Genomic DNA, 26,191 nt, shown 5'->3' with positions numbered 1-26,191 from the left:
GATTGCTTTATTAACAAAATAAATTATGGTAATATAAATAAACTTGTACAAACAGTGGACTTATGTTTACAAAATATTTAGGTAAGCACCATAAACATGTCTTGTTCGATAGAATCTTAATATTCAATTGTCATAGATCGCCGCCATATTTAGATTAATAAAGCCTGAGCATAACTTTTTGCACAAGCAACGAGTGGTCCACTTTTCAGCTGTCAAAATCAGATCCCATATTGCTTGACATATTGATTCGCCGTTCTCGTTTCAAATTGAATTATAAAAAATTCTCAAATCAAATATAATAACTATCAGTGTTATTAAGGCGATACATCAGTGAAACGGCAAATAATTTTGAACAGTATGTGGAACGAAATTTCGCAGTACTCGCCAATCGGAGACCGACCGTCGAGGTGACTGCACGTCGATTTGTTTCGTGATGGCGACGGGGGTATTAATTTTTAAATCGTGTAAAGATGACTAAAAATATTACCCATTTACTTTAAAAGTAAAACATATTAATGAATATATTATTGTTATTAATAGAACAATAAACAGAACGTTAAATGGACGCATTTTGGATTTATATGACAAATTATATTTCGGTCGGCGTGCGTCATTTGCACCCGCGACCCGCAATCTGCGCATCGCCTAGCCACGATTTTTTTAGACCATGCCTCAACTGAGGTATAGCCTTAATAAATAATATACATTCCTGTTATTCATCAGCTGTCAAAGTCAGACTAGTCCCTCACACAAAAACCGGTGGTAATATCGATTTCCAAAAAATATGTAGCATTCATCTATGCATTACATTTGTAGAAGGTGTGTTAATGCTAGTGTATTATTTAGCATGTAACTTATCTATTCAAATCAAACCATTCCCTGTGTGAACACGATAGACGCATCAGTATGAGCACACTATAGAACAATGACAGTTCATACATAGATAACAACGGGAGGGGCGGAAAAAGTAGGACCAGTCGTTGTGAATGTATTGGCTTTCTACTTGAGTCGGCAATGCATAGATTCAACATAAATATTTATACATGTGTTATAGAAGTGATTTCTTACTTATTGTAAAAAATATAAAACATTAAGTACTTACTTACCTACATGACGTGGAGTTACCAAAATCGTTGAAATTATTATGTCAAAGATAACTGCCATATGAAATGAGAAAACAAAAGAAATCAACATTGTAATGTTACCAGCACATAATTTTTTTTAGTATTGCCTACATAACTTCTATGTAGTGAAAATTGTTTGTCATTCGAATATTTTTGTGTTAAAGTGAACTTGAGATGGTCGGGTATAAAGTACATTCTCAGATATAATATGATCACTAACTATACTTTGTAAGTTCCTGTTTTAAATTTTTGATAAGTTGTAAACATACATACATTGTATTATCATCACAGCCCTATGCTGGGGTAGATCCACTACTTGATGAAGACATTCTCTGTTTCGATTCAGTGCCTTTTGGATACCTCTGCACGATAGTTGTTTGTTGCCATTCTCTGGTTTGATTCTTTAACCATGGATATAAGAAATCTGTGGTTGTGTAATTTTCTCTTATTAATAATTATTGTACATTCCAATATACAGGATTATTAAGTTTGACTGGAAAAGTGAACTAAGTGTAGTGAATTTAGTATTAGTAATTAAGTAGTTAATTCATGATAAGTCCTTGACTTATCAATTTTGATGTGCGAATTGTTGTCAGATCTTTTGGTTGTGATATTATGACATTATTTTTAAGGCAAAATGGGAATGCTTTGATAAATATCTGCTAAGTAATATTGTTTATTGTTTTTTGGAAGATAATTAATCGGCTACTTTTATTCGTTGATACAAATTGGTAGTCTATGTCAAGCATAGAAATCACTATGTGATTACTGTACATTCTTTCCTACTCAATTTTCAACGTAAGAAGTATCTTGTAATGTTAATGTGTAGTCAGTTGCATAGTGAGACGATCTACCTGTGCTGGAGCAAATGAAATCTATTTCACACCTCATATTATGAAAAATAAACATGACTCTCAGTAAGTGACAAGTATGTCCATATGTCCGTATTCGTTCACACGTCTACTGACTGCACTTATAGTTACAATAAGTACATATATAGAATATTAACCCTTTTCCCTGATATTATCATAATCCAATTTGATTACTTTCTGAGCAATATCTTGTTCTTTAACTATTTTTTGCTTGATACCTAGTACATATTTATTTATTGCTACTTAATTTAACATTGTATTGATAACCGACTTGGTTTTATCTAACGAGTACAGAAGACAGAACGTTGAGTTTCGGTTTTGTCTTTATGAAAACTGGTCTGAACTGTTAATATATTATTACATATATGTATGGATGTGATATTGTACGACTAATGGAAAGTTATTGAACAAATCTACTTACTTACTAAATGCAAATCCAACACTATCAAAAAGCATTGAATGTAAGTTTTAGGCAGTTTTAGATGGTTCTTTGTTTTTTTATATATTGTTGGTTCATGTTTTAGAAGAAAAGATAATTAAACTTATTGAAAGCTCACTTGATTGTAAAATATATCAGAAAGTATCGGATAATATTGATTTCAAAGCCCACATGTCGAATGCAACACCGCCAATCTGAAATAATATATCAACAATATTGTCATAAGTATTCGTTTCATAAAAAGATGAAGTAAAACTGGTGAATAACCATGTTTGGTAGGTGATTAATTAAATTAAAAAATTGTGAAAAATAATATTTAAACATTCATTGTTAATGGAGATAGGTATTCCTAGGTTGGTCTTTTTTGCTGCTTTTCGAAGAACAGTAGTGTGTAATTTTTGCTTCTAATAGCTTCAAATAATATAATAATAATAGTTTTAATAGCTCTAAATATTGTTTATAATCTGAAAACCAAATTTGTTTTCTCATCACAAAATTATTGGTTTGATTCATTTTGATGGATTTCTAGATAAAAATAAATGTTTTTCAAATTCGTATTGGTAAGTAGGTATCTAAGTACGTATGATGAAACACTAATGTAGTTTGCCTTAATTTAGGAAAATTACCTTACATAACTGTGTTGACAAAAATTAGCAGTATCATGTCATTGTTTCTGGATTTGGATCAGATTTTACATGTTTTAAAATAACATTGAAAAATAATGAATGTTGATTTTTCAATATGTATTTGATCCAGTTCCATTGAGTTAGACGAATGGGGAACAACTCTTCAACAAAAAAAAAATGCAGAGCGTTGGAGCAGAACCCTTTTTAGACCTAATATGTGCTCCGGCTCCGCTCCGGGTATAAAGTTTTAATAAATATTATATGTAATTATATATACGTTAAAAAAATAAGTTGTTTTAAAATAATCGTCATTTTCATTACATATTATTCCTATTAAACAAAATTCCGACAGCAAATCGTCTCTCATTATTTGCCTCTTCTGTCAAAAAAGTGAGGTTATTTATCACTCGGCAGTGTTGCCATATTTCAAATAATTCCAGTGCCGCAAAGTGTCAAAATATACTATTTTCATTGGATTTTAGGACGAAAATTTAATAATAAAAAAACATCCGGAGCAGTGGAGCACTATAGATTTACAGTGCTCCGGCTATGAAAACATAAGACAATCAAAAACGGTTTTGAGGGTTTCTACTATTGGAAAATTTTGCTAATGAAGTTACGAAGAATGAAATTGTATTATTTAATAATTAATTATATTTAAAAATATATTCGCAGACATGACGTCTATAAATGTTGTATTTTGTGAGATGTGATATGACACAGTGTCCATTGACAACCTGTATTTTGGAACGGAATACGACACGACATTTATAGAAGTCCTATTTTGGATTAAAACAATATTATATTCCCTGCTACTTCGCGAGCCTAATACTACAAGGTTCTAAGTGTTCGTCCTTGAAAAAACAAACTCAACAATGAAGTAGTATTCTAAGCTGCCACATTGTTACTTTTGTTTCGTCAAGGACAAACACTTAGAACCTTGTAGTTCTCCACTCGCGACTTGTGTCACGGTGCGAACATATTTCCATTAGATAGTGTCGTATCTTAAAACTTAACTCATTTCTATGAATCGAAAATTTAAAAAATATAAATTTTAATATGTGTCATATCACTAACATGTGTCCGCGACTATGTTAAGTAATAGTACTTAATTTATAATAACAATTTATTAAGTGTATTCATCATTTTCCCATACTTTTTAAATTTTATTGGTTCATTTCATCCAAATCTAGGATTTTATTTTTCTCTTCTGTGGACGTGGGGATTATAAATTTTCATTCAATGAGTTTAAAATAGTTAAGTATTGAAACGTCATTAATTACTTAATTAGATACGATTTTTGTCAGATATCAGTAAAAGTATGGAGTTATAATTAGAGTGTATAAAAGTTGATTTTTAGCATTCGATATCCCTGGAAATGTCAATTTCTTAATATGTGCTAAGTGCTCGATCTAAATATTTCCCGGGTCTGCATAAATCGAAGTGAAAATGTCAGACAATCAACAAAAGTGGCATTAACACAAGAAATTCATGCATTCTTCAAAATCTCTTCAAGTGAGTAATATTACTTATACTAGGTATATTGTTATTAAAGCTATACTTCAGCTGGGGCACGGTCTAAAACAATTGTGGCAACGCGAAGATTGTGCAAATTACGCGTGCAGAACAAAACATAATTTGTCATAAAAAGTCAACATGCGTCCATTTAATGTTATGTTTATTGTTCTATTACTAATAATAATAATAATATATTCATTGACACGTTTTCTTTTTCAAGTAAATGGGTAACTTTTTTTAGTCATCTTTACACGATTTAAAAATTAACTGCCCCGTCGCCATCACAAAACAAATTGACGTGTTCACAGCTCGACTTTCGCTCTCCGATTGCCAGCCAGTCCGAAATTTCGTCGCACCTATACTTAGTTGAAAATTATTTGCCGTTTCACTGAAGTACTGTCTTAAAACCATGGTTTGAATACGCAATAGCTATCACATACTTATAATGTATAACAGATCCACAATAAAATTATGGTCTATTCAAATTATTGAAATAATGCTGATAGTATGTAATGATTATTTTTACAATTAATTATAGTTTGTGTCATTGTAGTTTTATTCTTCAGTTTACAGGGACAAATATTTATATTTATAGGTAGGTTTAACTACTTAATTTATAATATCAGTTTTGTACCACATGAAGTCTCCCAGTATAGTTGTTTTTGTATTAGATAATGTGTAAGTTGTGGCACGATTTATACTTCACATGAGGGTAATGCATTTTCGATATCAGTAAGTATGTCAGGAATATTATAAAATGCTTTTTATTTATGTTGGTACACATGGTTGGTGTACATGTTTTTGATTTTTAAATATATCTAGCAGTGTGTAGTTAATGATCTTGTTTTTATACTTGATCTCCCATACATATTTCAAAGATGGCGCTGTACCGCAATCAACTATAGAGTTAATTATCTCTAGTGTTTCTATACACACAAAAGTTTTCTACTAAGTACTTGTATTGTTTGTATTAAAAGACCATGTAAAATAATGTCTTATTTTATTACCTTATCTCTTATCTGAAGAAGTATGTAAAAAAAACAAGATGTCATAATAACCAAACTAGTTGATAATGTTGATATGGCATCAATTCTTTATTAAGAACCATTACAATTTTTAATTAGAGTTATCTCTTTCACCTATAACAGTGCTTCTCAAACTGTGGTAAGCAAAATATTTGAAAGAGTAAAAATGCATTAATTTTTTTTTTATAACGATATTGAACTTATCAGCAATTCACGAGGCGTTGCCATAATTTTTGAACTTTACTTAGTAAAATTATTTTCACAAATTCTATGATTTCGAAAATCGGAAAGTATCACAAAATACTTGTCCATAATTGAGGTGCTGAACACTTAAACAGTTATGGGTGACATAAGTAATTAAAACATAGTATCAGTATCACCCCATACTTATTAATGCGTGAAACAGCGTTGAAACATGTAACGTATTTGTATGAAAAGATATGCATTTTATTCTCAACATTGGGGTATATCCCATGGACATGGTATATAAAATGTCATTATTATTTTCATAGAGTGTGAAAAGTTTACGGTGATGGGCGGGGCGGCTTGGAGAACTAGATCCCCTCCTCTTGCGTTTCAGTATTCATTCACCTCACCTCGAAAGAGTTTCCGCGATGACAGCTACAAAACACTTGAAATTTTAATGTTGCCGTATAAAATATATCCTATTGTTAATAATAATACTTAATAAGTTATTGGGAAAAAATGTATATCATTGTATTTGAAATTACCTATTGAAGGAAGTGGGAAATAATATCTTCCAATCCTGGCAATACTCACAATACTTCGAAATCGAAAACCATAGATAAGATACAACAGGAGCGCCGCCGCCAAGCATCACATTAAACTTTTCGGTCTCTAGCAACCCTATGTACTTTGAATATTTTGGCTTGACTTGTCCTCTTTTAAACAATTGATACATACACAAATATCAATATTTTTTTGTGGAATAGTAATAATAAAGGTGCATACAAGAACAATACCTTATTTACAGAAAGTTGAAAATAGTTATCTAGAATTTACAATCACTCATTTTGAATTCAAAATCGATTTATTAAAATTAGTCATTGGTATAAGAGCCGAGCCACACCGGGCGACTCTGGTCGCCAGACCAGATGTAGTTATATGGACCATGCCACACCTGGTCGCTCAGTAATCGCGCAAGCAATAAAGTCGCGCGATCAGTAAAATCTCGTTCGTGTGCTCGGTCTGGTCTCCCGGTCTCTCTGGTCTCTCTGGTCGGGCGATCGGTAGCGATGTATGAAAACATATAGCCATGTATTGAGCGCTGCCACACTAGGCGACCAGTCGCCGGCAGCCACGCTGCATTTTTTGCATAATTTATCATTATCTTAATCATTATTATTATTGGCTGCTTCTCTGGTCGCCCGAAGAGACCAGTCGCGCGACTGGTCTCGAGACCAGAGTCGCCCGGTGTGGCTCGGCTCTAAGTGTACATGTATTTGTTCAATCCTATAATTTTATGCAACAAATCTGATTTTGAAGAATTCTTTAATAATTCCGCCAGTCAGCTGGATCTTCTCTTAAATTGTTGAGTAAATTTATATGGGAGTGTATGTTTCTTCTTAAATAGCCATTGTTTGGCGCAATTGGATCTGTAGCGTTCATTTCTCTTTCTTTTAACCAATAAACAATAGGAAAACGCATGTGACAAAAACAAATTGTCACTTGGCGACATTTCTGCGATTACGATAAAACAGTATTTTCATGACGACGACTTCTGTAGTAATGACGTTTGCGCAAACTTAACTGTGCCATGTGGACATCACAAAGTTTTGCACAAACTATATCGCACAGGCAAGTCGCTGCCGTCTATAATGGTGCATCGAAATGTATGAAAATATTAAATTTTAAATTAACAATTATTGGATTGATAAGCATCTGCGCCGACAGAAAAAGGTATTTATTATAATTGTCTACATAGAATAAACTGTTTTTGTAAAAAAGAAATATAAAAAAAACTCATGTGGACATCTGCGGCTATAACCAAAGATTATTTTGTGTTTCTCAGGAACATTATAATTTTGATGGCTTCTCTTAAGATTTTGTAGTCAGTCTTCATAAAAAACACCCGATAACGGTATGTTGGTAAAATCTCTAAAGGGTAGTAAGTTTGGGAATCTCTAGTCTTTTTATACTCATTGGGAAGATTTGGCAAGGTATTTTAAATTTATTGACATGCATTATTTTCGATGTCAGTTTATTGCATTTATCTACCTTTGATCTGATGTGTATATTTTATCTGAGTTATAGATAGGTATAGGTGCCTGACACTTTTAGACCGATGAATACAAAAATATTCATAGATTTATTCGGAGCATAATAGAATTATTCGGGTGCATAATATATTTTAGTAAGAGATAAAATGATTAGGAGAGGTCACACTCCGTTATTAAGTAATATTTGAACTTTAAGTGTGTTTACTTTACATGTTTTATTTATGAGATAATTTCAGGGAACGTACTCCTATTAGGACTGTTTACTTATGGATATTTAAGCAATGGATCAGTGTAAACGCCTGCTAAGTATTTACGGCTACAAATTTTAACGACCCAACAATAGATGTTGTCAATTAATTTTTGCAATTTCTGTTTCATTCCAGAATTGGCAGCCACCGTTTGCTGTGGATGTGGATCGGCTGAAGTTCACTCCGAGGATACAACGTCTAAACGAGCTGGAGGTAAAATAATATTCTCCCTATGTCAGCAAAATCATTGTCTATGTTACATGATTAGAGATTTCATAATTCTAAAGCTTCTGCATATAAATAGTAGAGTTTTTGCTATCATTCATTTTATTGTTGGAAGGATCGTGAAGGTAGTCTATTTAACTGTTGAAAAGTTTATTATGCCTTTTTGTATACCTAACTTTAATTATTATAATGTTATATTATGTGGTCTACCTTTCCTAGTGCTAGCTAGCCTAGCCCAAACTGCTGGATTAATGAAATAGTTATGTTCTGCGGAAGTACATAGCTACACAACGGACAGAACCGAGAGGGTGGAATCAGCTTGCAGAGACCTTCACCCAGCAGTAGATAAATTCAGACTGATAATGATTATGATATTATGGAGTTGACATTTATAGATTCTTTAGTTTCCTTGCATTGTAATAGTGTTGGTAGTACTGACAGTTTTCCCCTTCTCAGATTCGTTTCAAATGTAGAATTGTACAATCATTCATTGACAGAGATGCATACATTTGCATTGTTAGGTGATGTTAATTAATATCTATTGAAGTTACTAATGGCTGATGTCATTGTGTGTGTTGCCATTTACATGCTAGTAAAATAATGCTATCTATTGAAAGGAAATATATTATTGTATTTCAGAGAAAATAAAAACAAAATTAATCATTGCACCTATAATCATCAACATATACCAGGATATTACCTCACATGAAAACATCAATATTAAAGTGGACAGGTTAGCAGAATATGTACAATATAATATGTGAATACCTGCAGTCACCTTTGTAGAATAGCACGACAATGTTGTAAAGACAAGGCCATTGCATTGCAATAATCACCCATATTGAAATGTATGCAGAGTTTATTTTTCAATCACATTCATCTGTATTTATCTGTTTACGAAAGAATGAAATTTATATGAGCAGGGTAGCTTATGAGGGATCTTTTGTTCTTTAGATACATTACAATTCACAATGCTTTCCAGACATTGTTGATCATATTATGTACTACGAGTGTCACTATGGAAATGTATTCTTATACTGTCCGACAAAAAGATTTAGGCATTAACCGGAAATCGCTAGTGCGGTTAAAAGTGGGAGGAGCTTGTTAGTTCACAGTTTTAACACGTGGACAACTCGTCGCTAAAGCGTCAATTACATTGAGCTTCTTTACGAGCTGTTTATTGGCGAATTTACAATCAGCCTGTAAAGTCGCCCAGTGTAATCATCGAACAAGCTAATAAGCAGGTTGTAAACACTCTACTGAGAAAAGTTGAAAACCGATCAACTTTACACGCTACACGCCGGCTTGTGGGCCTACTGCGTCTGCGCAGTAGCAACCTCCCGGTAAAAAAACGAACTACGTTCTGTCAAAATAGTCGCTGGCTTATGGCTTCTCAGCGAATGGAAAGTTTCGTGTGTAATCATCAAATCGCAGTAGCTGAATCGCCTGCTTTTAAATCCGCCAACAAACAGCTCGTAAAGAAGCTCAATGTAATTGACGCTTAACCGGAAGGGGCTTCAATCGGAGTGCGGTTAAAAATGGGAGGAGCTTGTTAGTTCACAGTTTTAATACGTAGCCAAGAAGATCCTGTTGGATAGTAGTGATCACACTCAACCATTAGTTTCTAATGTTAATATAATTATATTTTTTCCTTCACAGGCGATCACCCGAGTGAAGCTGAACTTTCTAGATCAAATCGTAAAGTTCTGGGAGCTGCAGGGTTCCATGCTAAAGATACCTACCGTTGAGCGGAAACCTTTGGATATCTACGCTCTGCACAGAATTGTCAAAGAAGCCGGTAATACATATTCGTATAATTCCTTTTTTCAAATATCTTTGTTATTCAAATGTCAAATGTCGCACTGAGTATATTGTTTGTGTTTTTTCAGGCGGCTATGATGTGTGCACGACCGAAAGGAAGTGGTCGAAGATCGCAGTCCGCATGGGTCACCCGCAGGGAAAGGGTGTCGGCACCATACTCAAGAATCACTATGAGAGGATTCTGTTTCCTTATGATCTCTTCAAAAGTGCTGAAGCGTTGGAAGTGGTACGACATTCTTTTCCTTTTCATACTTACAGTATAACTTGGACAATAGTCTAATAAGACTGAAGTTTCTGAGGCTACATTTCAAACCACAAATACATAATTCTGTACTTTGTGTATTAAAGTAATAATATCTCGATGACTTTGTTGTGGTATGAAATCCTAATTATTCTGTATTTTAGAAATTGGAGAAGGGGGAGATGACACCGGAAAAGGCAAACGTGACGGGCGGGTGTAAAGGACGAGGTTCGGCTCAGAAAGGTTCTCCGCAACCTCAACCTGATGTGAAACCGCCCACCAGACGGTGGAAGAAACATAATGTGAGCTTCGTTGATTATTGACTACTTTGGTTCTTGTTCTAAAATCTTGTTCTGTTTTTTGAATTAATGATGATGGTCCATTTCAGAGTGAACCTGAATTGGAGCACGAAGGAAGTCAAACTGAAGGCTGTATGGGGGCAGAGGGAGGTGACAGAAAGAAAGACCTGCGCAGGACTACAACGGCAACTGCTAAAACACCAGAGGTCGATGACAAAAAGAGTGAGTCTCTCTGTTTTATATTACTGCCGAGTTTATTGAATCCGTTTCATATGAGAGTGAGAAGACTCACCGTGTAATACTTAGCACCCTACTTGAAATAATTGCCATTGATTGCGCAAGCCACGGCAGTTGCCTTAATATCATAGTTGCATATTTGTCGAAGCTGTGTAGTATTACTCATGCCCACATCGAGCATCCTGGTTTATATTGTCAAAGAATTCATTTTTGGATTGGTGCACTGGTACACTGGTACATGAAAATTTTATGTTTTTAGGTATTCTCCGTGAATCTCCAAGCAAGCGAAGAATGGGCGGAGCGGGAATGGGTATGGCGTCCTGCCCGGGCAGCTTGCGAGCACCTCGAGCCCCCCCGAACCCCGCCCCCTCACTCCAAGACAAGAGACAGGTCAGCATGACGGTGAACGTTGTGCCCGCTGCACCTGACACCAGGGACGGAGCCGTTGATCCTGTGAGTTACTCGTCTTCACTCTTTGTAAACATCAATTATTTTTTATAATGTCTTAATGACTACTTATGTTTCCTGCATGTTTGTACACCTCTACAAAAATATGATTATGCACCATGTATGTCTGTGGCGCAAGGCACTGGCCTTTGATCTGGGGGATCCGGGTTTGATTCCCGTTGAGGTCTTAACACTGTCATTGGGCCTCCCGGCCTACTACTAAAAAGAATAAAAATGTTCAGGAAAACATCAAAATAACATAGATGCATTAATACACAAAATATTTCATGTACTATTCATTATAACTTTCTCTGAAATGTTATATCCTATCGAGGAGATATAAACAGGACAGGTGCACAATTGCCGCTGTTTAATTAACCATTTGAATTTTGTTTGCAGTTGGCCAAGTACATCTGCCACAATTGTGGGCGGGGAGATATCGAAGAGCAGATGTTGCTGTGCGACGGATGCGACGATTCGTACCACACTTTCTGCCTCATGCCGCCACTTGGAGATATTCCCAAAGGAGACTGGAGATGTCCCCCGTGTATTACGCAAGAGGTGAAAATTTAAATGAAAACATGTAGTGTTGTTCTTCCCCGTGAGAATCAATGCATCAATTTGGAGCCAATCTATGATTCAGTGATTCATGTTTCATATGGCACCGATTATAATGTACTTTTCGTTTACTTGTTTCTTAAAGGTTGGTAGATAATCAATTTGTTAATTTGTTCAGGTATCGAAGCCCACAGAAGCGTTTGGTTTTGAGCAAGCACAGCGGGAGTATTCACTGCAGCAGTTTGGAGAGATGGCCGACCAGTTCAAGTCTGAATACTTCAACATGCCTGTACATGTACGCACCTATTATTATACTAACATGCTCTCACTTCAACCTGTTAACCTATATTCAACCATACTCTTATTTCTTTCTATGTATTGTTTTAAGAGGGAAGAGAGTGATGTCCTCTTTTTGGATTAACGTTTATTGTTAACAATCATTTTGAAATAAAGGCTGTTTGTTATATGTAGCTATAAACAATATTATATCTTTGTGCGTATGAATTTCTTCAAAGTAGGTCGCTATTTTTTTCTTTACTTATCAAGCATGGGGTAACAATCTATTACAAGTAAGGATCAAATGGTATGAAATTATCAAAATAAGTACTCTAACTTATATCAAAATTCAATTTTATTTTAGATTTTAATTCTTACTATTACTGGTTTATATTTCAATTACTAATAAAACATGGTTTTGTGTATTTATTTTCATATAAAAATGCTCTTAAATTTTGTATGGATACAATTCAATAATATAAACTGCTTATTTGATTCTACAGGTTTTGTATTATTTATTTTTTTGTAACAGCTGGTGCCAACACAAACAGTTGAAAAAGAATTCTGGAGGATCGTTTCTTCGATTGATGAAGACGTGACTGTGGAGTATGGTGCTGACCTTCATTCGATGGATCATGGATCTGGTAAATGGAATTATTCATTTTGGAAACGATCATTTTTCTTTTTTGGTTATAAGAAATCGAATTTGCAACAATTATACTATCGATATCCATTAAAATCATGCGGCTTGTTGTAGGTTTCCCCACAAAGTCGAGTAAACATCTGTACGCTGGCGATCAGGAGTATGCGGATTCCAGCTGGAATCTGAACAACTTGCCGCTCTTGGAAGGAAGTGTGCTCGGACATATCAATGCTGACATATCTGGCATGAAGGTATTACCGCTGCTCCGTTGCTCTTTCGTGTGTTAAAAACAGATATTTGTCTGAGTTGTTGCTGAGATGGTGTAAGATGTCAATTTTACTATGTAATATAGTATGATGTAATAAAATAATATGGCAAGATATTATAGATTTCTTGTGATTGTTATTTACAGTACCCACTCCCAATGGCGCTTTATCGAGCTGTCATTCCACCGGTCTTGTTGATGTTACTTTTACTTCCGTCTTTGATGGCGGCTTTTCCCAGTCGTCACTGACTGCAGCCATCAAACATGAAATGTAATGAATACTGACTTTTCAATTAAGGTTTTGACCTATATTTGAAGACAGTTTTATTAAAAATGAATTTTCTTTCAAATGGACTGACCACATCGTCACCCGCATTTTGAATGGCATCAAACGACAATCCCACCACAATGCACAATGCAGTCCGGCCTTATTTAACTAACCAAGATTGCTATGCATTTTCTATTTTCCATGAATGATAAGATTATTTAATTAAATAATTACATTAATATACTAAATATTTTCAGGTACCGTGGATGTATGTCGGCATGTGCTTTGCCACGTTTTGCTGGCATAACGAAGACCACTGGAGTTACTCCATCAACTACATGCACTGGGGAGAGCCAAAGACATGGTATGAATCTCTCAATACTGTCATTGAAATGATTTAAATTTATTGAATTCTTAAATGTTACAATTTCGGAATCTTATAATATGCAATATTGCATTGAAATTCAGGTACGGAGTTCCGGGATCGAAAGCAGAGTTGTTTGAGACAACAATGCGCTCGGCTGCTCCGGAGCTGTTCCAGTGGCAGCCTGACCTCCTGCATCAGCTTGTCACAATCATGAATCCGAACATACTCATGCACGCTGGAGTTCCCGTCTACAGGTAACGTCACACATACATTTGAAACTAATTTACTCCTTGGGATACCTGACATTCCTCTGTTGTATTCTGTTTATAATACATCTGCATGGCTTGTTATTTTGTAGGACGGATCAAAACGCTGGAGAGTTTGTAATCACATTTCCGAGAGCGTATCACGCCGGCTTCAATCAGGGATACAACTTCGCCGAGGCTGTCAACTTCACCCCGGCCGATTGGGTAAATATATTCATCATTTATGATAACCAAATAAAATAATAGACTACCTGTATATTTTTTGATACTTACATTAATTTAAAACGATTTTTTTGTACAGCTTAAGATAGGCCGTGAATGCATAGCTCACTACTCGAATCTGCGTCGCTTTTGCGTTTTCTCCCATGATGAATTGGTGTGCAAGATGTCATTGGAAGCTGATTCGCTGGAAGCCACTGTGGCGCTGGCCACCTACCAGGACATGAGGACCATGCTCAGCCATGAGAGAAAGCTCCGGAAAGGATTACTAGACTGGGTGAGTGGATGTACTTAAGTTTTGAAACTTTATAATTCATACCGATGTGTCATGGTTTGCCTGATGGTTTTTGTAAATCGTCTTTCAGGGGGTGACAGAAGCTGAACGAGAAGCCTTCGAGCTGCTTCCCGATGACGAGAGACAATGTTCTATGTGCAAAACCACTTGTTTCCTTTCTGCAGTCACATGCACGTGCACTGAACATGTTGTTTGTCTTCGCCACTACACTGATCTATGTCAATGTCCACCACACAAACACAAACTAAGGTTTGATATATTTATTAACTATTCAAAAAAAATTACTAAAATTGACATCACTAGTCACTCCATTTCATAATGACAGGATTTTGTTGACTGATGACTGTATGCATTTTAGATATCGTTACACCCTTGATGAACTTCCAATGATGTTGGAAAGGTTAAAAAGGAGGTCGGAGTCATTCAAAGAATGGGCCGATGCTGTCGCCAATGCCCTCTCCCCGGACACTCCCAAGTCTTGCGATCTTGAAGGACTCCGTTCACATCTAAAGAAGGCTGCGGATCTAAAGGTATGCCAATCATCAATTTGCCTACTCTTGATGTTAGTAACATTTGAACAATTGATTTATTATTACTCTATATAATCTATTGATATCTAATGACTAACTAAATATCTAACATATAAATTTCAGATGCAAAAATCAGACTTGATCCGCGCCCTGGAAGTGGCAATTGAAGATGCAGAAAAGTGTGTATCAGTAATTCACCAGCTGGATCTGAATAAGATGCGAACAAGGACTCGTCACAGTGTGGACCTCAAATATCGACTCACCGTCGAAGAGTTGACTATGTTCTGTGAAGAGATTGATAATTTGGCCTGTGTACTACCCGAAGGTAAGTTCCATTATATATTTCATTGAGAAAGTAGTAACATTTGATGAAGTATAAATCATGTATAGTGTAATATTTATTACTTTCAACTTTTACATTCAATCATTTCATTTAAAGGGTCAGCTGTAAAGGAAGTGTTACGTCAAACGTTGGAAATAGAGCGCACTGCGGATGCATTATTAGTCGGCGAACCGGGCTGTCCAGGGGGTCCGAGCAAGATCAGAGAGTTGGAAGCGTGCGCCGAGAAGGGAGCCGCATTATGTATTCAACTACCAAAGTTACCACGTGTCGTCAACCGACTTAAACAGGTAACTGCTTCTAAAGTAAATCAAATTAGAGCACCTTTTAAAATCCCCTATTTTTCATTTCTTTTGTATATATCGATGTAGTCACTATATTTTATTATTTTAGTTTAATTACTTTTGGCAAATTTGCAGGAAAAATTCTTGGAAGAAGTAAAGATTCACCGTGACGGATATGATCCGATAAGTGTTGAAGTCATCAACCGATTGCTTGAGCAGGGTCTTAAAATTCAGCCACATTGCAGACTCGAAGTACAACTCGTCTATCTGCAGAAACTCAAGAACCAGGTAAAAAGATGTCGCTTATATAATTACCAACCTTGAAAAACTTTAATAGAAACTTTTGGAAATGATCCTGTCATTTTTGTCTTGTCTAGGTGGATGTTTGGGAAAAGAAAGCTCTGTTAGTGCTGTCTCCGGATTCTGACGAAAAGACATTGCAAGAGACAGAGTCGCTCTTGGCGGAAGCCGAGGACATTGAAGCTTTACTGCCGAGTAAACAGCAGCTCACCGTAGCCGTCAATCAGGCTAAGGATTGGCTTAAGAAGGTATTTTGTTCATATTAAATATTATCATAGTACTTAAATATTCAAGGTCAATTTGTTGGTTAATTTTGCAGTGTCCCAAGCATTATAACGAAACAATAAAATCTTTATTCTTCACAGAATAATTCCGTGTATGGTGTGAATATGTTGATAATTCTTAAAACGTAAATTCTCAGGGCAGCTATTTGTACGCTTGTCTTTCTGTGGTAAATCATATTATATGTTTTTGGATGTTTTTAAATTTTAGTAAAATGTAAATTCTTAACAAACCACAATTTAACATTCCTGGTTTACCACAGAAAGCCAAACGTACAAATAGCTGCCCTGAGAATTGATGTTTTTAGACTTATCAACATATTCACACCATACGCGGAATTACTGTACGGGTGGGTATACTTTGATTTCGAACATTTTGCACTTGCGAAAACTTGAATTTGAAAAAAAATATTTTTTTGAATAAATGAATTACTATTGATTGATTGCATGTGAAAGTAATCAAAAAGTTTTTTTTAATTGGAATTATTATATATATATTTCATATTATGATATTCAAATTTCGTCCAACTCAACTTATACCAAAGTGTAGGAACATAGTACATAACTTGGTAGTAAGTCAAGGAAGACCTTTATATGGATATTACTTAACTATTACTTTTATTAGACCACATGGAAAGTTTATTCAATTATTCTCCAAGACATAAATTCATCTATGTATGTGACACCCCATGAATTAGGGTTCTTGCGAGGAACGGGATTCTTAATGATCAAAAACCCAAACGAACAAAACTATGCCCATCGACAGAAGAATAATAATTAATTATTATTGGACTTTTTTTGACATTTGTATGAAATTGTTCAGGTGGCAGACATGCAATCCAAAGACTGCTACCCGTACTTCAGCACCTTGGAGGCTATCGTGAAGAAAGGGTCGGGAATAGTGATAAATCTGTATGAGAAAGATATGTTGGTGAATGCTCTCGAGTCCGCTTGCCAGTGGAAGGATCGCACTGCCAAGACGTTTTTTAGAAAGAACTGGCCACACGGACTCATGGAGACACTCAGGTATAAATCACCTTTACATCATTGTACGTGCTATGAAATTTATATAATAAGTGATTAACATGATAATACTTACAAGAATATTTATATTGATAGTCCACGCACCGACATCCTGTCCAACAATCGCCGACCGGCGGGTGCGGCAGGCCGAGTTGCCAACTCCGCATCGCGAGGCAATTCATCCCCCGGCACTAATGCCCCCAGCTCGTCAACGCCTGAAGCCGACCACTTCATGAAGAACTTCAACGAGGAGAGGACTCCTACGCAGATCGTTGCCGCTTTCAAGTCTGCTGAGGACAGGGAGATCGCTAACATGAGAGAACTCAGGTGAGATATTTGAATAGTTGCTCTTATTAATCCTTTGAATTATCGTACAAGTTGCGAATGAAAATCTGTGGCATTTGTGTAATGATGAGATTGTGATTTTTCTCAGGGCGAGAAATCTTCGGAAGGATATTAGAATTCCGCAGCCCGGTGTGACTTACTGCCTGTGTCAGAAGAGACAGTTCGGACTGATGACGCAGTGTGAGCTCTGCAAAGAGTGGTTCCATTGTAAGTTTTATTCAGTTTAACACATTCACTGTGTACCTTTTGATTAATTTGTAATTACCACATTTAAATAACATGCTAATTGCATCTAATAGCCGTTTAACAGGGACACGGCAGCCGTGTCGTCCGCGTCGTACGAGTTAATAACTTTTGAAATATCACCAGAAGTCAATTATTGCCATATTTTCAAACACAAACAACTGCGTGGCAACAAGCTGTGGCAATTCAAATGTTACAAGCATAGCTTACAGAGGACTGGGAGTACAGGAATTCCTGGTTTTGTAAAATTAGAGCGTTGCCTGTTTTATGAATTACGGCCCTGCTTCTGTCCACTTTCTTAGTATTCAAAGATTGCAAGTGTAACGTCATTTCTGTGCAGGTCTATGCTACTGTGTATTGGGAGTCGCGATTAGTTTCTAAACCAGGACATGTCCTTTGGAATCCAGATATTTGGCAACTGTACTAATACTGATATTCTTTGTTGTTTTTCATTGTTTCTATTAGAATAACGGCTATATTTATAAATCTTTCTTACACAGCGAGCTGCGTGAATAGCCGGACGTCGACAGGAGGCTCATCACCAGCACCTGCAGGCTCAGCGTCACCCGAGGCAGAGACGCCCGACTCTCCCACTTCCCCCACCTCCAACACGCTGCAACAAAACAACTCCTCCATCACGGCGCATGGCCACTCGAGTGCCACTGCCTCCGCCCGTTTCCTGTGTCCGTGGTGCCTGCGGACGCGCCGGCCGCGTCTCGAGATTATCCTCGGCCTGCTGGTGGCCCTCCAGAAACTGCCCGTGAGGCTGGCCGAAGGGGAGGCGCTGCAGTGCCTCACAGAGAGGGCCATGGCTTGGCAGGACGTGGCCCGTTCCCTGCTGGCCACCAGGGATGCCGCCAGGGCCATGGCCGCCCTAACGCATGCCGATCATCTAGTCTCACAGGTCAACATCTCATGTTTCATACGCATTCTAATTTTGTATGTTCTATTACAGGGGTGAGAGAAAGGGAATATGTGAATCCACGCACTAAACTCAAGCGTAGTTTTCTCTTAGCGTCATGCACTAGGTCTTTGCTTATTACGGGGATAGTTTAATGACGAGTGCAATGAGTGCCTAAAAGAAGACCAAAACTTACTATTTTCATGACGCATGAAAGACGAGTGTTGTCGTTTAATTCGTAACACCTAAATGTTCTCAGCCAAATATAATAAGTGCAAAAAGCAAGCTTAATAATGATAATAAGAGAGTGTTTTGTTAATGGATAGTATATCATAGTCTCATACAGCTTCACATTTTTTATGCAGCATCTATGTGTATATGTATCAAATTAGGTTTTTTTGCGTTTAATATTAGAAGTCTGGTCTTTTTATTTATAAAATCTATTATATTTGCTAACGCAGGCCGCTGCACGAGAGAAGACAGAGAAAATAATATCATCAGAGCTCCGCAAGGCTTCCAGAAATCCTGAACTGCAACACCGCGTCCATCAACTCAGTGCCGCCAGCGGAGTCACCTCCCCGCCTGATGCAGATATCCACAATAGGTCAGACATCATTTATAATCTATTGATATCATTATTATATTGCATTCAACATTAAGATATTCATTCAATATAGGAGACGCTTTTAACTTGTTTGCATAGATTTCCCACATTCACAGTTTTAGGCAATGGTAGCAACCCACTGGGGCAGCCCATTGGTATGACTTTCTGTTGAGCCAATGAGGTTTTATTTCGTTATTGTAGAGATAACTTCATCAGTGAACATACTGAAGCGTTAGTGGTCAATGTTCAATTTTGGTGCATAAGAACGTCACCAGTAGCGATAGGAAAAATCTTAATGGCTGACTTGATTTTAGTTAAACTTTCATTTCTTATATGCCAAGCGAAGTTGACCTCTCATGTAAGCTATTTTACCATTACTCAACACTCAATGTGCGTAATTGGGTAACTGTACATACCTACATGAAATCCTGTTGCATTAGTCAACTGACCCAACCTTGGTCATAGTCATGGTCGGGGTGGAATTTCTCAGTTTTAAATTTAATTGAATACTTGCCGGCCAGAACAACTCTCTGTGGGGAGCAAATGTGGTGTGGTGTGAGTTTTGCTATTTGGTAGTGGAAAATTTGAAATTTTGGTTTTAAGGCCATTGGACCCGTTTTTTCCTGTCTTCTCGGAATCGTGGAAATAGAAAGCACGTTTAAAACGAACTGATACACAATAAACTCTTTATTTATTTAAAATCTAATAAATAATATTCAAATAAATCTTTTTGTGTCATTAAAATTTTCTGAATCGCTTTACTTTTTAAAATAAATGACAAATAGTCGGGTCCTGTTTTCGAAATTGGCCAAAACGACTGCTACCCTGTTATCCCAAGCTATTCTGCTGAACCAATAATACCATCACGTGCCTGCAGCTAGGTCCTATCACTTCGATATAATTGCATAATGAGTAAATTTTCTTTGAGCAGCTTCTTTAACTTCCGCTCCACATGGAGTTTTGTTAAATAAGCAATAATTGTTTGATTTTTGACATAAGTGGACGGAGAAAATACATTTTAAAAATTCTCAGCCCACCCAAGTTATTACGATAAGTTTTAAATTTCGTAGCAATCGATAAATAAAAATATGTTTTAAAAATGATACTTTCTGAAATTACAGAAAAAATTGTCATAATAAACGTAGTTTGTATGCAAGTGACAGCAGATGTTCCTTCGTTTTTTTTTTTTTTTTTAAATCCTATATAAAATAAGTGGATATCAAAATAATGCATTTTGAAATTGGACAACATACATCTGAAAATACCCTGATTCTACGATGTTCAAGGGACCCTAAAAAAACCAATAAATGCGGGATATAAAATTTTTTTTTTAGAAAAAACTTATATTTGCATGATAGGAGATGCCAAGCAAGCATGAGCTGCCTGTGCAAACAAAGCAATGCGACTGAATCATTGAAAGGTCAGGCGAGATTGAGCGCCAACCGATCTGTGCAAACAAAGCATAATAAAAAGTATCATAAACAATTCTACAAAAGGGAAATGAAAAATATTCAAAAAACAATCAATCAGGATAATATTGGATAATATTTGTGACGGGATTATAATATTTGCAAACAATGCATCATTAAAAGTATCATAAACAATATTCTACGACAGCGAAATGAAAAATATTCAACAAAAATTGTCAATCGGGATAATATATGTGACTGGACCATAATATTTAGACGATATATCGAAGTAAATGATAAATCGGGGAACGGTTAACGGACTTTCAAAAATGAGCGATCCATGCGGGAAAACGATTTATGCGAGAACGGTAGATCGGGGTTCCACTGTACATGTTTTTTGATTTTTATATGACTGATGTAATGTTTGCTTGCAGAAACAGTTCAGCAGCAGAGCACGCTTATTCGGCGTCTCCTCAGACACTACCGCGCAGTCCGCCTCTGGCCGCTGCTTCCACCCCTGCTCCCACACGCCTTCGACTCGCCCCACATCTTCTGCACCGTTTCGAAGACCTCATGATGGAAGGCGATCTGCTTGAAGTGAGACAACTATTCTATTCTTTTATTGTACAAAGATTGTAATACATCAGTAAAGATCATGTCGTGAACCCATAAATCCACACTGATTATATTTGAAACTAACAATATTTTTTATACTTTAAACTGTTATTCTGAGAATACGCTCTTCTCGGGTTATAAGCTGTTTGTTTCAAAAGTAAAATTTGTATAAAGTTCTTTGTTACCGGAGTGGAAAAACGTTTGCAGGCCCAATTGACTTGGCCTGACGATTTCACATGTTATTTTATTTCTTTCTCAAAACTTGGGTGGTGTAGTGGCCGGGTTGTCAGGATTACAAAGCCAATGATGATAGTGATGCAATGATTTTCGTTGTTGGAATAAACAAAAAGTTTTCTCAATATATATTTGGCTTGACAACAAAATGTGCAGAAACGTGCATGATGATCAAAATTTAGCATTTGTCAAAATAACAGTATATTTTAGCAACAGTGAACATAGTACTGAATTACACCACATTTTTTCTTATATCTTAGGTATACTATGTATAATAACATGTCGGTATTGTAATGAATGTCATTAATTTCCAGGTGTCAATGGTGGAAACAAATCACTTGTGGAGCGTGGTCCGTGCGGCGAGAGGCGACGGACGATCACCCTGCGGCGTATGGAACGAGCGTGGCAATGCCCGACCCGCCAACTCTTCCGTTGGGAGCAATGCTAACTCTGCCAATGCCACTAACGCCCCCAAGAGACCGGGACAAGGACCGCTGCACAGACGGCACATGAAGAGACCCAGAAGAAATAAGGAAGGTTCGTAAAACCTCCGCTGGAAACAGTTCAATGTAGATTCAAAAAAAATTGTTCATTCCAAATTTTTAAAAAAATTTAGAAATGAGGTCGAAAAACAGCTTATGGATGGATTTGGGATAAAACATAAAAATGACCTGTGTTATTTGCAGTATTTATTTATTTGAAATAGTATAGATATCAAAATTTATTATGTCATTTAATAATTGAAATAATGATCATTGTTAGGTATGCATGTGCCGGTGAAAGCGGTGAGCGTGAAAAGAAATGGCAAGTCCTCGCCGCCAGTGTCGAATTCAGGTGCCCCCGTTCCCAGAAGGAGCAATGTTCCCGCCCCCACCGCAACTAACTATCTCAACAGGAAACAGGGCATGCAGGTCAGTTCTCAGTTCTTCTCTCTTCCTCAAAATGTTTCGCTCATAGCTGCTGAATTTGCGTATAATATTTTAAAATATATAGGTCCATTTTTATATAAGATTTAAATATAATGTCTTTTCATTGAATGATTAATTTTATAACATACTGACAATAATTGTGATATGTTTTATTTGAAATGAAACAGGGAGTGCCCGGTGGAGGTAGCCTCATGATGAAGAAGCACTACTTGGCGAAACAAGAACGGCGGAGACGCGGAATGGCACCCAAAGCCCCTCACGCGCTCACTGCACAGGGAAAACCATCAGTCCGCGGTCGGAGAGGTTAGTGCCCAGATTTTGAAAACGTTAACATTTCTTTGCCTTCATCTAACATTTGGTGTTGCGATGAAAATTCTCTTATGATTTCTTGATTTCTTTGATTGAGTTTTTATTGTGATTAATAATCCAACATTTTTATATAGGAAAAATGTTGTTTGAAAGCTATTGTGCTTCAAATTTGATGTTTTCTTCTTTATGGATTGTTAAAAATAATATTGAATCTGTCCCCAGGTCCTCACAAATTAAAGAAGGAGCGAGTCGTAAGCGGAGGGGCGGGGCCCGGAGGCGTGGCCGGCGGCAGCGGGGAGGCGGCGCCCGAGGGAGCAAGGGGTGGGGCGGGACCACATTCTCCTGCCTCAGAAGACACCAGCTCTGGGAACATGAGTTCCAATGATGATGAAGAGGACTGCGCAGCACACACTTGCCTCAGACCCACCGGTTAGATTTCTTTTGTATTCGTCATTTGTTTTCTTTGTTAGAAAAAGCTGGGCCCCAAAATGGCTACGGCTAAGGCTACCACTAGGTTTCTGCAGTTTGTCCCATTATTATTCTGTCATTCATTTTGGATCAAATTAACTGAATATTTTCAATAATCTAATGATTGACTGATGTACCATCTTCACTCACAATTTACTAGCAATATCTCTCCTTTTGCAGGTAAAGAAGTAGACTGGGTGCAGTGCGACGGGGGATGTGAGAAGTGGTTCCACCTACACTGCGTCGGTCTCGTCAAAAATTCTCTGAAAGATGACGAAGATTACTATTGCGACGCTTGCTGCGGAACTTCAGAAGGGCCTCCGCGAATCCGTTCCCATTCAGCTCAGACGCCCTCCACCAAGAACTCCGGCGAACACCCTCCCAAGGGCGCCAAACCCTCGGGACCGACTCCGCGTTCTGTGTCACGAGATGGAGGCGTTATCCTGACGTGTCACGAGAAAATGGACAAGGACGAAGACTCAGACGACCCTGCGTCGCCTGCCGATGCCGACCTGCACGCATACCCACCCAAAAAACCAACCGCCGCCGACAAAAGCAAGCGGAATTCCGGAACCCTCAATGGAGATTCTAATGGGGTGTCGCCGAAAGGAAAATTGGACCCGGCCTCGCGTCCTTCACCCGACAAGAGGGATGGAGACGAAGATTGAAGAGATATTATTTATGTGGGCGGAAGGCGAATTATTAATGTGCATTAAGGCGTCGGCATGAGGCCGACGGGCGAATTTATTAAGGGTCTCTATTGAATTTATAACGTTAGGGTCCTCTCGTGGACATCTGTTTTTCCTACAGTAGATGAAAAAACCAACATTTAACTAATAAATAACGTATTGTAGTTTGTATGCATGATTATATTATGACGTTGAAGGCGGTCACATTGAGTTGGTATAATTGAATATCTTGTTTTTAAATGTTCGATTGCTTCATATTTTTCTGTTCCGTTGCGATGTTATCCCCGGTAAACGATACTGCGTTGAAATTATTTTTAAGAGATGTCGGATGCGCAGTTATAATTAATTGTATATAAAGTAGGAGATTTTATGGTAATTGAATTCCTCTTTGGGTTTTTGGCCGATCACGCGGTTTGTTATTTCTTATCGATTGAATGTGTGATTTGTTCTCTCTGCCTTATTCAGGAATAACACATCGCGACTCGGACGTGATGTATTAATGTTGAATCGATTTATTAGTACACTCTTTTCAACAATAGTATTGTTTATAATATAAAGTTCTATACTTCGCAAAAACACTTCTGAATTTCACCGCATCTGATTATTTACACTGTTGAAACGGTCACAGTTTTGAGAGCTTTACGTGTGACCAAAAAATGTTTTAATATTTACAAATATATTAATTTGGCTGGCCATTAGGTTAAGTCATAACGTTTATGAAGTTTTGCAATTGAATATTATATTTTTATCTCTGTATGTTTTCTTTTCAACATACTGAGGGAGATAATGATGATTTTTAATTGTATTACGGAGGGTATATTATATTGGCTTGAATGTATTATGTTGCATTGATTGTTTAATAGCTGTATAAAAATATCAATCCATCAGGAAGAATTCCTGAAAACAGCCATGGACCACCATTGTGAACTACTTATCCGTGCAAGTGGCTGACCGGCAAAATATTATGTACCTAATTACCCCATGGACATTACTTTGAATAAGTATTGCATCTATAAATATTTCTTTAAGCTATGGGTGCATAACTCGATAAGATGCTTCTAATTTTAGTTCAAATAAAATTGTTATTTATGGAAATTTCGCTTTCGCCATAATAGAAATGTGTAATTTTTTTTACTTAAATGGTTAAATATTAAGTTGTTTCTGTATTATTATTTAAATCAATATGAAGTATAATATTTCTATCACTTTCGAATATATTTTTTTTGGATTTGTAAATTAATTAAGCTCTTAAAATAAAGTTAACGTATTTCACAAAATATATGTCATTGTGTTTTTATTTTCTGTACATTAAAATGATCAGGATGATGATTTATATTATCATAGCTAAGGAAACATTTACTATCATACGCCTACAGTTCATGGAATGAATTAATAAATGAGGAAAACAGCATTATGCACCGACTTGATAGTGCTATCTCTGTTCATCAATCAATCAATATACAGTATAACCTCGTTTTTACGTGCCCAGAATTCACGTTTTCCCGGCAATTGCGTGTAATTTTTTCAGTCCCGATGTATTTCAGTACATTTAATACCCGCATTTACGTTTTTCTTTCCCGCGATTTACGTCGGAAATATTCAAATTATGCGAGTTACGCGCGCTTGACAATGATTGGGTCGTGACATTCGAACGGTGTAAGGTGTTTGGAGGGAAAACTCTGTGTCTTTAGAACGGCGCACGGTGATTGGTCTTAACATAACAAAAAAACAAAATGCAACAAACTAATATACATGTTTTTTTTAATAAAAAATTAAAAAAAAATCAATAAAATTTTTAATTGAATGTTGTTTTTTAATAAAACGTTATTTTTTTAGAAACAAAATATAAATGTTCTTTTTTCCAATACCCCCCTTTTACATTTTCCCTCCAATTATTTTTTTTTTCATCAGTCCCTTAAAAAACGTAAAATAGGGGTTATACTGTAAATCAAACAGTGGTCTACACATTATTTGAATTCATAAATGAAACATAAATCAATTCCCAGAAAACTTTAATTTTTTATATTTGTACTGTTAGCAGGCAGCTTTATTAATAAGAGTGAACATGATTAAGAAATGTAATGCTAGTACAAAGAAAGTTTATTTATTTTTTAAAAATGATTGCCAGTCTTAACTGGCTACACTGAAGATCTATTTTTCGTATTTTC

The 26,191-nt window shown here is 36.6% G+C and overlaps 1 protein-coding gene across 2 annotated transcripts in view; it reads left to right on the top strand.

The window, feature by feature from the left end:
- The window catches only part of LOC147067522 (lysine-specific demethylase 5A-like), a 28,307-nt gene extending 2,521 nt beyond the window's left edge, over window positions 1–25,786 (top strand). Inside the window, exons 2-32 of one of the 2 annotated variants that reach the window (XM_085953993.1) lie at window positions 8,228–8,305; window positions 9,977–10,115; window positions 10,207–10,364; window positions 10,544–10,681; window positions 10,768–10,900; window positions 11,175–11,368; window positions 11,762–11,923; window positions 12,099–12,209; window positions 12,729–12,840; window positions 12,954–13,090; window positions 13,630–13,736; window positions 13,841–13,993; window positions 14,098–14,209; window positions 14,307–14,501; window positions 14,590–14,768; window positions 14,878–15,049; window positions 15,173–15,374; window positions 15,489–15,679; window positions 15,809–15,961; window positions 16,051–16,221; window positions 17,078–17,280; window positions 17,374–17,604; window positions 17,711–17,829; window positions 18,366–18,769; window positions 19,228–19,370; window positions 21,214–21,376; window positions 21,943–22,165; window positions 22,391–22,539; window positions 22,725–22,860; window positions 23,089–23,295; window positions 23,515–25,786. In XM_085953993.1, the coding sequence (XP_085810119.1) occupies window positions 8,228–8,305; window positions 9,977–10,115; window positions 10,207–10,364; window positions 10,544–10,681; window positions 10,768–10,900; window positions 11,175–11,368; window positions 11,762–11,923; window positions 12,099–12,209; window positions 12,729–12,840; window positions 12,954–13,090; window positions 13,630–13,736; window positions 13,841–13,993; window positions 14,098–14,209; window positions 14,307–14,501; window positions 14,590–14,768; window positions 14,878–15,049; window positions 15,173–15,374; window positions 15,489–15,679; window positions 15,809–15,961; window positions 16,051–16,221; window positions 17,078–17,280; window positions 17,374–17,604; window positions 17,711–17,829; window positions 18,366–18,769; window positions 19,228–19,370; window positions 21,214–21,376; window positions 21,943–22,165; window positions 22,391–22,539; window positions 22,725–22,860; window positions 23,089–23,295; window positions 23,515–24,002 (5,463 nt within the window). In that variant the 3' untranslated portion in view covers window positions 24,003–25,786. Of the gene's footprint in view, window positions 1–8,227; window positions 8,306–9,976; window positions 10,116–10,206; window positions 10,365–10,543; window positions 10,682–10,767; window positions 10,901–11,174; window positions 11,369–11,761; window positions 11,924–12,098; window positions 12,216–12,728; window positions 12,841–12,953; window positions 13,091–13,629; window positions 13,737–13,840; window positions 13,994–14,097; window positions 14,210–14,306; window positions 14,502–14,589; window positions 14,769–14,877; window positions 15,050–15,172; window positions 15,375–15,488; window positions 15,680–15,808; window positions 15,962–16,050; window positions 16,222–17,077; window positions 17,281–17,373; window positions 17,605–17,710; window positions 17,830–18,365; window positions 18,770–19,227; window positions 19,371–21,213; window positions 21,377–21,942; window positions 22,166–22,390; window positions 22,540–22,724; window positions 22,861–23,088; window positions 23,296–23,514 lie in introns of both variants that reach the window. The other variant, XM_085953992.1, reaches the window with a different exon arrangement.
- Window positions 25,787–26,191: the final 405 nt, after the last annotated feature.

Source organism: Rhyacophila brunnea, unplaced genomic scaffold (genome assembly GCF_057557595.1).
Source record: "Rhyacophila brunnea isolate RB1 unplaced genomic scaffold, BYU_Rbru_1.0 scaffold_4, whole genome shotgun sequence".
In the NCBI taxonomy this organism is placed as follows: domain Eukaryota; kingdom Metazoa; phylum Arthropoda; class Insecta; order Trichoptera; family Rhyacophilidae; genus Rhyacophila; species Rhyacophila brunnea.
This window is presented reverse-complemented; position numbering and strand designations above follow the sequence as displayed.